The sequence below is a fragment of the Oryctolagus cuniculus genome, chromosome 1, assembly GCF_964237555.1.
Source record: "Oryctolagus cuniculus chromosome 1, mOryCun1.1, whole genome shotgun sequence".
Lineage (NCBI taxonomy): Eukaryota > Metazoa > Chordata > Mammalia > Lagomorpha > Leporidae > Oryctolagus > Oryctolagus cuniculus.
In genome coordinates this window covers 62,417,773-62,433,276 of record NC_091432.1, presented here as the reverse complement: position 1 = coordinate 62,433,276, position 15,504 = coordinate 62,417,773, and the positions used below count along the sequence as shown (strand labels likewise).

Genomic DNA, 15,504 nt, shown 5'->3' with positions numbered 1-15,504 from the left:
GGACTGTGTCATAGTTAGATGTTCTGTTGCTCTGTTTCATTACAGACACTGTTGTGTTATACTCTGTTGACTACAGCCACTGATAATGTACTGGATATTTTTAAAAAATCTAGAAGAAGAGATTTTAATGTTTTAATCATAAATAAATGAAAATTGTTCGAGGAGACATGTTCATCCTGACATGAACATTACATGTGAGCACTATATCTTTTCATGGGAGGATGTGGGCCTTTTATGACACATATATGTATGTTAGTGTCTCCAACACAAAAAAAGGAATTTTATCATGAAAGAGATACCTGCACTCTCATGTTTATAGCAGTTCAATTCATAATAGCTGACAAAAGGAATCAGCCTAGATGTCTATACACTGATGATAGGATAAAGCAAATGTAGTATATATACACAATGGAATATTAGCCATAAAAAGAATGAAATCCTGGCATTTACAACAAAATGGATGCAACTGGAGATCATTATGCTAGGTGAAACAAGCCAGACCCCAAAAGACAAATATCATTTTTTTAAAAATTTATTTTATTTATTTTTTTTAGTTGATCTTTCTTTTTTTTTTATCTTTTATTTAATGAATATAAATTTCCAAAGTACGACTCATAGGTTACAATGGCTTCCCCCCACATACCGTCCCTCCCATCCACAACCCTCCCCTTTCCCACTCCCTCTCCCCTTCCATTCACATCAAGATTCATTTTCGATTATCTTAATATACAGAAGATCAGCTTAGTATACATTAAGTAAGGATTTCAACAGTTTGCTCCCACACAGAAACATAAAGTGAAAAATAATAGATGATTTTTTTTAAATGATGATGAAATCAGATCAGACCTATTGTCATGTTTAATCCCAGTGAGAGTCAAGTTGGGAGTTGATAGTTTCTTTTCTTTTCTTTTTTTTTTTTTTTTTACAGAGGATCAATTTAGTGTACATTAAGTAAAGATTTCAATCGTTTGCACCCCCATAGAAACACAAAGTGAAATATACTGTTTGAGTACTCGTTATAGCATTAAGCCTCAGTGTACAGCACATTAAGGACAGAGATCCTACATGAGGAGTAAGTGCACAGTGACTCCTGTTGTTGACTTTACAAATTGACACTCCTGTTTATGGCATCAGTAATCTCCCTATGCACCAGTCATGAGTTTCCAAGGCTATGGAAGCCCCTTGAGTTCTCCGACTCTTATCTTGTTTAGACACGGTCATAGTCAAAGTGGAGGTTCTCTCCTCCCTTCAGAGAAAGGCACCTCCCTCTTTGAAGACCTGTCTAAAAATTTATTTTAGTTAATATCTATAGAGAGAATAAAATATGTGGATGTTATGTCCTTGGTGTAAAGGTATAAAGAGTGCTTCATTGACTTATACCATCTAAATGACAATATACTCTTCATCCAAATGTTAAAAAATGGAGATGAGGTGGTCGTGAAGGCTCCTGGGGTACTAGTAATGCTTTGTTCTTAATTTGGATGTTGGTTATGAGTGTGATCAGATGACAAAAAACATTTACTTGTCATTTTCATGCATTTGTATGTATACTGTATTCCAATAATTTTTTAAAAAATGGCATTAGCTGCGAATGGAATTTGGATGCTTACAGAAATAAAACATATTTTACATAAAAGATTTCCTTGTAGAAGCAGCACCTACAAAGGACTCTAAAAAAATAACTTGTATTTAGAAGAAGGAAACAAAGAGGTTGATCATTCCAGACAAAGCAAGACTTTGAGCCATGTTCAGAAGTGCAAGGAGAAGGACTTTCACTTGAGGAACTGAAAGAATGTTGTGTGGGACCACAGTGAGTGAAAGCTGGGGTGTAATGATTACTGCTGGAGAATTGGGTAGGTTCTTATGTAGGATTCCTAACCCAAGTGATTGAACATATGGTTGGCAAGAGCTCTCCATTATCGTTTGGACCATCTAGCATTCTGTTTATGCTGAATGTTTTATTCCTTCTTTTTTGTGACAGATATTAAAATAAAAATATGAGGATAGTTATTAATTTTAAAGTCATACCATGGTCCACTTCATTCAGCAAGGTAATATTCATTTTACTGTGCCAAGGGGAAAATGAATGCTTGAAAATTTCTGTAAAAATCTACATTAAAAAAATTTTGCCAACACTTCATGATGCCACCAAGAACTTAGGGCACCTACCCATTAGCCATACCTCAATAGTGCTAATAGAGTTGTGAGTGAAAATTAGCAAGAAAATAAGTAATTTCTTCCATAAGAGTGAATGAAAGAGGATGCTCTATAGATATCCTCCTTTAAAGACACATAGTTGTCAGTGTCCTTCCCCTCAAAATCTAGAAAGATAAGTTCTGTTCAGAAGCATTAAAAATAATTACACTCACAATGCTAAATGCTGTTAGTGAAAGAGGGGCCGAAAGAGTCAACTTGTTCCCTCAAGATTATTGGTCATGAAGGTCCTTATAAGGAAAGCTGTTTAAAGAGATACTTGAAGACTGAGTTGATCAGAACAGGAAGTGGGTTGGGTTTTCTTTCATTGGGGAAGAATCTATGTAAAAGAGATTGAAAGAACATGGTACATTGAGGATGTGAGGATATTTTGGTACATCTGAGATGCTGTAAAAAGACAGAATGTTAGAGATGGGGATGGGAGAGTTATTGTAAGATGGCTCAGGGACGACTTTATGAACTGGGTTATGGAGTTGGAACTTCAGGCTTTCATTATAAGGGCAGTGGAAAGTTGCTATGAACATATTTGTGTTTGGAAGATCATGCTGGCCACAGTGTAAACAGTGGATTGGTAGGAAAGTTGATCAGTTTATCAGGCTGAGCCAGGGACAAGCTATTCTGATGATTTAGGCAGGGGTTATCTTGGTGCAGGCTGGAGAAAAGGCAAAGGAGATGGAGAAAGATCATCTGATTCATAACATATCTAGCAGATAGCAGACCTGCTGAACAATTAGATATTGTTGGAAGAAGGAGGAGAGAGAGAGAGTAAGCAAAAGGGAGAGGGCAGGGACGATGGCTTCTATGTTTCTGGCTTGGACAACAGAGTCATTTCTATGACAGGGAAGAGAAAATAGACGAAAAACAGGATACAGATTGGGACCAGAGATGATGAGCTACGTGGTTAATGAGATGAAGCAGCTTAGAAATAATGAGTGAGAAGTTGAGTTTGAGGTGCCTGAGTGATGTTTATGTGCAACAGACATGGCCATGTCTGGAGTTCTGGGGATTGGTCTGGCTACTTTAGATTGTGGAAGGTATGGGAGCAAGCAAGATACTTCATAGCTACCAGAAGGAGGGGAAGGCAGAAGTTCTCCGTGGGTTATTGCCTGCATGTCATCTACATCATCAGGTATGTGAGGACTACAGGACAGGGAGCCTTTCTATTAGTCCTATCCTCTATCCTCTTGACATTAACTTGTGTTCAGCCTCCTCCAGCTTCAAAACTCACACTTTAAAAACTATTGAGCTATCAATTCTTCAAGTACTACTCATTTCACTCCTGTTCACATACAAATGTCTTGAAAGAGTTCTTGACATCCACTTTCTCCACTTCTTCCCAACCCACTCATGCCTTATTCTTGCTACATTTAAGATTCCGTCCTCACCACCCTGCCCCATAGGTCTCAGGTTGCCAGCAGCGTTTTATCTTTGGTCGTTTCACAGCTTGATCTCTCAGCGACCTTCGGAGCTGCCGTCCAGTAGTTCTGCTCAAAGCATTTTCTTCCTCTGGCTGTGGTAGCACTGTCTCAACTGGGTTTCCTCCTACTTTATTGACTCTTTCAGTTGTTTTGACTAATAATAAACACCAACATTCACGGGAGAGGTGCCAGTACTTTATTTTCCACAGCTCGCTGAGGCTTAGGGTGGTCATACCATTAGTAATGGTTGGAATCCAGCTTGTTTGCTGCCAGACGCCCACATTTAATCAACTACACTACGCTGTCTGTTTTGCAGGAACAGAAGAGTATGACAGGTCGTTGATCCTTGAGGCTTCATCCTCAGAATCACCGCCCCTATACGACCACAAGGTGGCAGCATCAAGAGGCTAGGAGACAAGTCCTGACGCTGCTCTAGGTCCCCTTAGAACGTGCGTTCCCAGCACAGGCACTGTATCTCTGCCTGCGTGCTTCCCAGGGTGCGCCCCGTTCCCCTAACTCCTCTTTGTCTTCCCAGTCATTTCTCTTCTCTCGCCCCCCCACCCTGCCTTGACACCCCCCCCCCCCCAGTCCTCTCAGCAGGCGTCAGAAAAATAGTCCCTGAGCTCAGCCCCTTTGGGTAGGAGTCAGGACTCAGCCTTCCTAGGGAGCCTGGGCGGAGCCTGCATCCCAAGTCTCTGTTTCCTCCTCATATCCCCTGATCCCTTGGGACTTCCAGAGAAGGTATATATGGGCAGTGGCCTTCCGCAGAGGCACTACTGGTGAAGGCTGCGCCATGCTGTCTCCCAGGGAGGGAGGCCTAGGAGGTTTGTCCGGGCTCTGAGAACTTTTTAAAAGAGAGGCGCACTGCTGCGTAAGAAGCCTGGAATTTGCTCAGACAGCCTGGTCGCTTGGAGGGATCTGCCAGCTGGCACCTGCCCCAGATTGCAATAGCCTGGATCCCAGACTTTATTCAGTGATCTACTCAAAGAGAAACTTCTGCAAACCTCTGTGAGGCCCATTCCAAGCTTTGCCTATCCCGGGTGCCAGGGCAGAACCCAGTTCCAGCCCCCTTAGTCATGGGGGATTAATTTACCCAGGGGAAGCGTGTGTGTGTGTGTGTGTGTGTGTGTAATTCAGTTGGAGTCACACTGTGCAGCCCCTAGTGTGAAGACTGTGGACTCTGGGAGGTGGGTATCACTTGTAACTCGCTCAGGAGGAGACTGCAGGTCTAGTTGTGCTGTTGGATGGTGGTGGTGTGGAAGGATGGTTGGGACAGATTGGGTTTGGAGGCAGACAGAACATTTCAGATGGAGCGTTATTTTTCATAATCAGGAATGGGTAAGTGGATTATACAGTGAGGCTGGGAGGGAAGCAGGGTGTGTCAGATAGTGAAAAGGCCCTGATAGATTGATTGCAAAAACAAAATCAACAATGAGGGGTAAAAGAACAGAGAAATCAAGCTAGAGCCCCCTGCCCCAACCTGGATGACTTGCCTGCATGCCAGGCGATACTGTTCACTGAGATCGGAACAGAGTGGAGGCTCAAGCTTGGAAGTGGCCCTATTCCGGGCAGGATGAATGTGAGGTCTGCAGGTTATTCGGGGAGATACATAAAGGAGGCAGAAGGCTCTGTGCCTGGATTTCAGGACAGAGGTTTGGAACAGAGTGGTCTGTGCACTGAAAGAAGTTAAGCCTGGGGTGGTTGTGATCCCCAGGAACAGTAGATGGAGGGTGTGCGCGCACTGAATGGTAACAGCAGAAGCGCTGGCTCATTTTAATCCAATGTCTTGGCTGCATCTGGTTTCCATGATGCACCCACGGCGAGCGCAGTCTGGGACAGACTCTCACGTGGGCCTTGAGGAATCCTGAAGGCACATGCTGTTCTCTTCTTTGTTGGGGCTAGAAATGACAGTTCCTCTTCACCCCTCCCTTCCCACTCTTGAGAACACTGGAATGACTTTCCCTGTTTTCTCTGATTTAAAATGAAATCATCTAGGCTAGGGGAAAGGGATTTACTGTTTTTAGAATAGATTTCTGGGCACTTTTCCTAGAAATTTTGATTCACCGGGCCTAGGCAGAACCTGGGGGAGAGGATGGCATTTTCAGCTTCTCCACATGATTCCACCAAGGAAGGCTGAGAAATGCTACACAGACTCACACACAAACCTCTCTTGAAATCCTCTCCCACACTGAGCCGCTGCTTCCCACCTTAAGTCAGCTTATAGTGGGTCTTTAAGACAACTGTGGAATGAATCTCTCAACTCTGGATTTATGTCCACCCTAACCCCAATAATCTGGGGTCAGTGTGGATGGCCATGCAAGCATTCCACTCTGTTGGAGAGTGGCCAGGAGAAGTGTCCTTGTCAGCAATGGCAGCTCTGAAAACGAGGGACTCTTACATGTTTTATGTGTGAACATTGACACACTGAGATGAGTAAGATACTAGTAGAATCCGCTGCATGGTTCTGGGGCCTTGGAAGACTAGGGCAACATTCATGGTGTTCATGGAGGTGGATGTGAAAAGAATGAGTGGATTTGAAGAGAATGAGAGCAGAGAGAGGCTGAGGTTCAGAATTATTAGAAGGACTAAATCCTTGTATTTGTTACAGTCACTCTTCCAATGCCTCTTTCTTATATCTTTCCTCTGAGCCATGACTGAATGATTTTTTTTCTTTTTCCTTTCCTAGGCACTGAATTTGGGATGCAGAAGCCCCAGCTCTTGGTCCCTGTCGTGGCTACTCCAAATGGAACTCTGGTCCACCCAACATACTTCTTGCTGGTGGGTATCCCTGGTCTGGGGCCTGGCATACACTTCTGGCTGGCTTTTCCACTGTGTTTTATGTATGCTGTGGCCACCTTGGGCAATCTGGCCATTGTCCTCATTATTCGCATGGAGAGATGTTTGCATGAGCCCATGTATCTTTTCCTGGCCATGCTCTCCACCATTGACCTAGTTCTCTCCTCCATCACCATGCCTAAGATGGCCAGCCTTTTTCTGACAGGCATCCAGGAGATTGAGTTCAATGTTTGCCTGGCACAGATGTTCCTTATCCATGCTTTGTCAGCCATGGAGTCGGCGGTTTTGCTGGCCATGGCTTTTGACCGCTTTGTGGCCATCTGCCACCCACTACGCCATGCTTCTGTGCTTACAGGGCCTACTGTGGCCAAGATTGGACTAGCTGCCCTGACCAGGGGATTTGTTTTCTTTTTCCCTCTGCCCTTCATCCTGAAGCGGTTGTCCTATTGTAAGACACATACTGTCACACATTCCTTCTGTCTGCATCAAGATATCATGAAGTTGTCTTGTACCGATACCACAGTCAATGTGATCTATGGACTCTTCATCATTCTTTCAGTCATGGGTGTGGACTCCCTTTTTATTGGATTCTCCTACATCCTTATCCTGCGAGCTGTGTTGGAGCTGTCCTCCAGGGGAGCTGCACTCAAAGCTTTTAACACCTGCATCTCACATCTTTGTGCTGTGCTGGTCTTCTATGTGCCTCTCATTGGGCTCTCAGTGGTGCACAGGCTGGGTGGGCATACCTCCCTGCTCCATGTGGTTATGGCTAACATCTATCTATTGCTGCCACCTGTGGTCAATCCCATTGTCTATGGGGCCAAGACCAAGGAGATTCGTTCAAGGGTCCTCCATATATTCTCACAGGATAGCAGGTGAGAAGAGTCCCTACCACAGTGTCCTCAGTAATGCCAAAGATGGGAGGATTAGATTATGTTGAATGTCTTGTTTGAGGAGCCAACACTCTTTTCTACTTCTGTTTATCTAAATAGATTTGTATTTCTCTCTCCAGGAATGTGCCATTATGCAAGGGCAGACCATCCTGGAGAAGGATTTACCTAGTCTCTGTGCTATAATGGCCTTACATGGTCCCTCTCTCTCAAGTAAATATACACATGATTTTGACATGGGAAGGCTATAATATCACACCTCATGGTTTATTTCAGTCTTCATGTATGATTTAAATTATGATTTCCCTCATGCATTTAGGTCAGTAAATCTGTGTTGATTATGAAACTTACTACTCATACCCCAAAGTGGTTACACAGTCATAATTATGGGTTACTGAAGGTATTTGGAGGATAGTGGTGGAAAGGAAATGGAGACAGGAGAGGGGGTAGTTCACATGAAGTACTCAAGTTTCTGTATGTATCTGGGTGTATTTATCTGCCAATGTGTATCTGTGTGTGCTGTGTGAAAGCAAGTGTGCTCATATGCAAGAGAGAAAATGTGCCTATTGTGTTTGGTGAGTGTAGTAGTGGTGTTCTGACATATTCCAGTATATGTTTCATGGGTGATATCTTTGTACATTTTTCTTTTTTTCTTTTTTTTTTTTTTTTTTTTAAACTTTTATTTAATGAATGTAAATTTCCAAAGTACGACTTATGGATTACAATGGCTTTCCCCCCATACCGTCCCTCCCACCCACAACCCTCCCCTTTCCCACTCCCCCTCCCCTTCCATTCACATCAAGATTCATTTTCGATTATCTTAATATACAGAAGATCAGCTTAGTATACATTAAGTATGGATTTCAACAGTTTGCTCCCACACAGAAACATAAAGTGAAAAATAATAGATGATTTTTAAAAATGATGATGAAATCAGAGCAGACCTATTGTCATGTTTAATCCCAGTGAGAGTCAAGTTGGGAATTGATAATTTCTTTTTTTTTTTTTTTTTTTTTTTACAGAGGATCAGTTTAGTATGCATTAAGTAAGGATTTCAACAGTTTGCACCCCCATAGAAACACAAAGTGAAATATATTGTTTGAGTACTCGTTATAGCATTAAATCTCAATGTACAGCACATTAAGGATAGAGATCCTACATGAGGAGTAAGTGCACAGTGACTCCTGTTATTGACTTTACCAATTGACACTCCTGTCTATGGCATCAGTAATCTCCCTATGCTCCAGTCATGAGTTTCCAAGGCTATGGAAGCCCTCTGAGTTCTCCGATTCTTATCTTGTTTAGACAAGCTCATAGTCAAAGTGGAGGTTCTCTCCTCCCTTCAGAGAAAGGTACCTCCTTCTTTGATGGCCTGTTCTTTCCACTGGGATCTCACTCGCAGAGATCTTTTGCCAGAGTGTCTTGGCTTTCCATGCCTGAAATACTCTCATGAGCTTTTCAGCTAGCTCCGAATGCCTTTAGGGCTGATTCTGAGGCCAGAGTGCTATTTAGGACATCTGCCATTCTATGAGTCTGCTGAGTATCTCACTTCTCATGTTGGATCACTCTCCCCTTTATTTACTCCATCAGTTAGCGTTAGCAGGTACTAGACTTGTCTATGTGCTCCCTTTGACTCCCAGTCCCTTCACCATGACCAACTGTGAACTGAAACTGATCACCTGGAACAGTGAGATGGCATTGGTACATGCCACCTCGATGGGATTGAATTGGAATCCCCTGGTATGCTTCCAACTCCACCACTTGGGGCAAGTCAGCCTGAGCATGTCCCAAATTATACATCTCTTCCCTCTCCCATTCCCACCACCATGTTCAACAGGGATCACATTTCAGTTAATTTTCAACACTTAAGAATAACTGTGCATCAATTACAGATCTAAACCAGTCATATTAAGTAGAACAGACAAAAAAAACTACTAAGAGGGATAATGTATTTAGTTGTTCATTAACAGTCAGGGCTATGTTGATCAAGCCACCATTTCCCATAGTGTCCACCTCACTCCAACAGGTTTCCCTCTTGGTGTTCAGTCAGTTGTCACCGATCAGGGAGAACATATGGTATTTGTCCCTTTGGGACTGGCTTATTTCACTCAGCATGATGTGTTCCAGATTCCTCCATTTTGTTGCAAATGACTGGATTTCATTGTTTCTTACTGCGGTATAGTATTCTAAAGAGTACATATCCCATAATTTCTTTATCCAGTCTACCGTTGATGGGCATTTAGGTTGGTTCCAGGTCTTAGCTATTGTGAATTGAGCTGCAATAAACATTAGGGTGCAGACCTCTTTTTTGTTTGCCAATTTAAATTCCTTTGGGTAAATTCCAAGGAGTGGGATGGCTGGGTCGAACGGTAGGGTTATCTTCAGGTTTCTGAGGAATCTCCAGACTGACTTCCATAGTGGCTTGACCAGTTTGCATTCCCACCAACAGTGGGTTAGTGTCCCTTTTTCCCCACATCCTCGCCAGCATCTGTTGTTGGTAGATTTCTGCATGTGAGCCATTCTAACCGGGGTGAGGTGAAACCTCATTGTGGTTTTGATTTGCATTTCCCTGATTGCTAATGACCTTGAACATTTTTTCATGTGCCTGTTGGCCATTTGGATTTCCTCTTTTGAAAAATGTCTATTGAGGTCCTTGGCCCATCTCTTAAGTGGGTTGTTGGTTTTGTTTTTGTGGAGTTTCTTGATCTCTTTGTAGATTCTGGTTATTAACCCTTTGTCTGTTGCATAGTTTGCAAATATTTTTTCCCATTCTGTCGGTTGTCTTTTCACTCTCCTCACTGTTTCTTTTGCAGTACAGAAACTTCTCAATTTGATGCAATCCCAATAGTTGATTTTGGCTTTGACTGCCTGTGCCTCCCGGGTCTTTTCCAGAAATTCTTTGCCTGTGCCAATATCTTGAAGGGTTTCTCCAATGTTCTCTAGTAACTTGATGGTGTCAGGTCGTAGATTTAGGTCTTTAATCCATGTGGAGTGGATTTTTGTGTAAGGTGTAAGGTAGGGGTCTTGCTTCATGATTCTGCATGTGGAAATCCAATTTTCCCAGCACCATTTATTGAATAGACTGTCCTTGCTCCAGGAATTAGTTTTAGATCCTTGATCAAATATAAGTTGGCTGTAGATGTTTGGGTTGATTTCTGGTGTTTCAATTCTGTTCCATTGGTCTATCCATCTGTTTCTGTACCAGTACCATGCTGTTTTAATTACAACTGCCCTGTAGTATGTCCTGAAGTCTGGTATTGTGATGCCTCCGGCTTTGTTTTTGTTGTACAAGATTGCTTTAGCTATTCGAGGTCTCTTGTGCCTCCATATGAATTTCAGCATCATTTTTTCTAGATCTGCGAAGAATGTCTTCGGTATCTTGATTGGTATTGCATTGAATCTGTAAATTGCTTTTGGGAGAATGGACATTTTGATGATGTTGATTCTTCCAATCCATGAGCATGGAAGATTTTTCCATTTCTTGGTATCCTCTTCTATTTCTTTCTTTAAGGTTTTGTAATTTTCATCGTAGAGATCTTTAACGTCTTTGGTTAAGTTTATTCCAAGGTATTTGATTGTTTTTGTAGCTATTGTGAATGGGATTGATCTTAGAAGTTCTTCCTCAGCCATGGCATTGTCTGTGTATACAAAGGCTGTTGATTTTTGTGCATTGATTTTATACCCTGCTACTTTGCCAAACTCTTCTATGAGTTCCAATAGTCTCTTAGTAGAATTCTTTGGGTCCTCTAAATAAAGAATCATGTCATCTGCAAAGAGGGATAGTTTGAGCTCTTCCTTCCCAATTTGTATCCCTTTAATTTCTTTTTCTTGCCTAATAGCTCTGGCTAGAACCTCCAGAACTATATTGAATAGCAGTGGTGAGAGTGGGCATCCCTGTCTGGTTCCAGATCTCAGTGGAAATGCTTCCAACTTTTCCCCATTCAATAGGATGTTGGCTGTGGGTTTTTCATAGATTGCTTTGATTGTATTGAGGAATGTTCCTTCCAAAGCCAGTTTGCTTAGAGTTTTCATCATGAACGGGTGTTGTATTTTATCAAATGCTTTCTCGGCATCTATTGAGATAATCATATGGTTTTTCTTCTGCAGTCTGTTAATGTGGTGTATCACATTGATTGTCTTGCGCACATTAAACCATCCCTGCATACCAGGGATGAATCCCACTTGGTCTGGGTGGATGATCTTTCTGATGTGTTGTTGCATTCTATTGGCGAGAATTTTATTGAGGATTTTTGCATCTATGTTCATCAGGGATATTGGTCTGTAATTCTCTTTCAATGCTGCATCTTTTTCCGGCTTAGGAATTAAGGTGATGCTGGCTTCATAGAAAGAATTTGGGAGGACTCCCTCTTCTTCGATTGTTCTGAATAGTTTGAGAAGAATTGGAGTTAGTTCTTCTTTAAACGTCTGGTAGAATTCAGCAGTGAATCCATCTGGTCCTGGGCTTTTCTTTGTTGGGAGGGCCTTTATTACTGTTTCAATTTCTGTCTCAGTTATGGGTCTATTTAGTTTTTCGATGTCTTCCTGGTTCAATTTAGGCAGGTTGCATGTGTCCAGGAATCTATCCATTTCTGATAGGTTTCCCTGTTTGCTGGCATACAAGTCCTTGTAGTAATTTCTGATGATTCTTTTTATTTCTGTGGTGTCTGTTGTTACATTTCCTTTTTCATCTCTGATTTTATTGATTTGGGTCTTTTCTCTTCTTTTTTTAGTTAGTTGGGCCAATGGGGTGTCAATTTTGTTTATTTTTTCAAAAAACCAGCTCTTCGTTTGGCTGATTTTTTGTAATGTTTTTCTTGATTCAATCCTGTTGATTTCTTCTCTGATTTTAATTATTTCTCTTCTCCTACTAGATTTGGGTCTGATTTGCTGTAGGTTTTCTAGATCCTTGAGGTGAATGGAAAGCTCATCTATTTGGTGTCTTTCCAATTTCTTGATGTAGGCACCTATTGATATAAACTTTCCTCTTAACACTGCTTTTGCTGTGTCCCATAAGTTTTGGTATGTTGTGCTGTTATCCTCATTTACTTCCAGAAAGTTTTTGATTTCTCTTTTGATTTCTTCTATGACCCATTGTTGATTCAGGAGCATGTTGTTCAATCTCCATGTGTTTGTGTATGCTCTAGGGATTCCTGAGTTGGTAATTTCCAACTTCATTCCTTTATGGTCTGAGAAGCTGCATGGTATGATTCTAATTCTTTTGAATTTGCTGAGACTCGCTTTATGGCCTAGTATGTGGTCAATCCTAGAGAAGCTTCCATGTACTGCTGAGAAGAATGTAAAATCTTTAGCTGTAGGATTGAGAGTTCTGTATATATCTGTTAGATCCATTTGGGCTATAGTGTCGTTTAAATCTACTGTATCCTTGTTGATCTTCTGACCGGATGATCTGTCTATTTCTGAGAGTGGAGTATTGAAGTCCCCCAGTACTACTGTATTGGGGTCTAAGTCTCCCTTTAAGTCCGTTAATAAATCTTTTAGATAAACTGGTGCCCTGTAGTTAGGTGCATATACATTGATAATTGTTATATCTTCCTGTTGAATTGATCCCTTAATCATGATATAGTGTCCCTCTTTGTCTCTCTTAACAGTTTTTGTGGTAAAGTTTATGTTGTCCGATATTAAGATGGCTACGCCCGCTCTTTTTTCATTTCTGTTGGCATGGTATATCTTTTTCCAGCCTTTCACTTTCAGTCTGTATGGATCTTTGTTGGAAAGATGTGTTTCTTGTAAGCAGCAAATAGATGGGTTTTGTTCCCTAACCCAATCAGCCAATCGGTGTCTTTTAACTGGACAGTTCAGGCCATTCACGTTCAAAGTGACTAATGATAAGTGGTAACTTTGCCCTGCCATTTGCCAAAGATAAGTTCTAATATATGCTTTGAATTCCCTGTGATCTTTTGCTGTGAGGTTTCCTTCCTTGGTTTCCTTCCTTTACCTTCTTTCATATTGATGACCGTGTTTCTGTGTTTCTGTGTGTAACACATCTTTAAGCATCTTTTGCAGGGCTGGACGAGTGGCAACAAATTCTTTCAATTTCTGTTTGCAATGAAAAGTCTTTATTTCACCTTCATTCACAAATGATAGCTTTGCAGGATATAATATTCTGGGCTGGCAGTTGTTCTCTCTTAGTACCTGGGCTATATCTCGCCATTCCCTCCTAGCTTTTAGAGTTTCTGATGAGAAGTCAGCTGTGAGTCTGATTGGAGATCCTCTGAGAGTAATCTGACGTTTCTCTCTTGCACATTTCAGGATCTTTTCTTTATGTTTCACTGTGGAGAGTTTAATTACAACGTGTCGTGGTGAGGATCTCTTTTGGTCGTGTTTATTAGGGGTTCTGTGGGCTTCCTGTACTAGGATTTCTCTGTCCTTCTCCAAACCTGGGAAATTTTCTGCTAATATCTCACTAAAAAGGCCTTCTAATCCTTTTTCCCTCTCCATGCCTTCAGGAACTCCTAGAACCCGAATGTTGGGTTTTTTAATAGTATCCTGAAGATTCCCGACAATATGTTTCAGATTTCTAATTTCCTCTTCTTTTCTTTGGTCTGACTGTATCCTTTCCTGTTCTCTGTCTTCTAAGTCCGATATTCTCTCTTCTGCTTCACCCATTCTGTTTGTAAGGCTCTCTATTGTGTTTTTCATTTGATCTATTGAATTCTTCACTTCAGTCACTATCACAGTTTCCGGTTGTACTAGTTGTTTCGTTTCATTTTGATTCCTCCTTAATATTTCATTTTCACGAGAGAGATTTTCTATCTTGTCCATTAAGGATTTGTGTAGTTCCAGAATTTGTTTTTGAGAACTTCTTAATGTTCTTATCAATTTTTTGAGATCTGCTTCTTGCATTTCTTCTATGTCATCATCTTCATAATCTTGAATTGGGGTGTCTTTTTCATTTGAGGGCGTCATGGTGACTTCCTTGTTTTTATTACCTCGGTTTTTGCGTTTGTTATTTGGCATATTGGAGATATTTGGTTTCTTCACTGTGGTGCTTTTTCTTGTTATACTATGACTCTAGATTAAGTGGACTATCTGTTTTTGATGGAGCCTTAGGGCTTGAGATGGGTGTGGCCTGAGAGCTCTGTTTGGTGTGCCAAAGGTGACACTCCCAGGTTAGGCGTGGTAAATCTCTCTCTCTCTCTCTTTTTTTTTTTTTTTTTTTGATTCAAAAGGGAAGTAATTCTGCACAGCTGAACGAAGTTGGAGGTAGTTAGCAGGCAAATGATATACCCACAGGAGCCAGAGATCGGAAGCTCTTTCCCAAGATCCCCACAGGGAATCTGTTCGGCCCTCAGAGTGGGCTCAAATTCTCCTTCAGCCTCCCACTGGGTTGCCAAAGTTACGGAATTGTAGCGTCTCTGGAGAGTGCTCATGTGAATTCCGTGAGTTCTCTCCCCCACCGTCTCTTTTTTCACAGTCTCAGTTCAGTAGCACCACAAATTTACTAGCTCCTAATCTCCTGTTAATTCGCCCCACCCAGAGTCAGGTTTTTCTGCTAGGCTCAGGGCCGGTTCAGACCTGAGGTCGCTCTGCTTATGACGTATGTCCAAGATGGCGCCTGCTCTTTGTCTTGCTCGCCCTTGAGAGGTGAGCGGAGAGAGAGAAACCCGTGTCCGTACTAGTCACCCTTTTTTCTCTCTCTCTCTCTCTTCCAGTTAGCCTTGTGAACTTCCCCCCCCCCCCCCGGGGGTCGTTCCCTCTAGTCTCCTCTCTCCGCTTGCCTGCCGGTGTCTCGGGCTATTGAGGTTCGGCTCACCTCGCGTTCCAGCGCTGGTGTGTTGAGTCTGCCGCTGATGTCCCGAACTGTGGGCTCCCACGCTCTCCACGCAGGTCCGCTGTGAGTCACGCGTTCCGGAAGAGTTTCTTGTGCTGTTTCCTCCCCTACTCTTCCTTGAACCTGCAGTATCTCCACTTTTATTAAACTATCTCTCCCCAGACTATCAGTGTGCTCCCTTCCTATTCCGCCATCTTGCCGGACTCCCTGTACATTTTTCTATGTCTGCATATATATGGTGAGAATTATCTTTATGTGTGTCTGGTAAGAACATTGCTTCTGCCTCTATCTTTCCTTCACCTTGACCACAAGGATTTCAGGTGCCTCTGCCTGTCTTCCCTGTCTGCTTTATCTGAGGCACTAGCTTTATTCTCAATACCAGGTTACATTATCT

General features: G+C 42.1%; 1 protein-coding gene across 1 annotated transcript; it reads left to right on the top strand.

Annotated features, from left to right (window-relative positions):
- Positions 1-6,287: 6,287 nt before the first annotated feature.
- Positions 6,288-7,958, top strand: OR51D1 (olfactory receptor family 51 subfamily D member 1). Its single transcript, XM_002708549.3, has one exon. The coding sequence runs from the start codon at positions 6,291-6,293 to the stop codon at positions 7,305-7,307; it is 1,017 nt and encodes a 338-aa protein (XP_002708595.2). The 5' UTR covers positions 6,288-6,290; the 3' UTR covers positions 7,308-7,958.
- Positions 7,959-15,504: the final 7,546 nt, after the last annotated feature.

What these genes read in the sequence shown, in the direction of transcription:
- OR51D1 (XM_002708549.3), top strand. Translation starts at nt 6,291, where the DNA reads ATGATTTTTTTTCTTTTTCCTTTCCTAGGCACTGAATTTGGGATGCAG.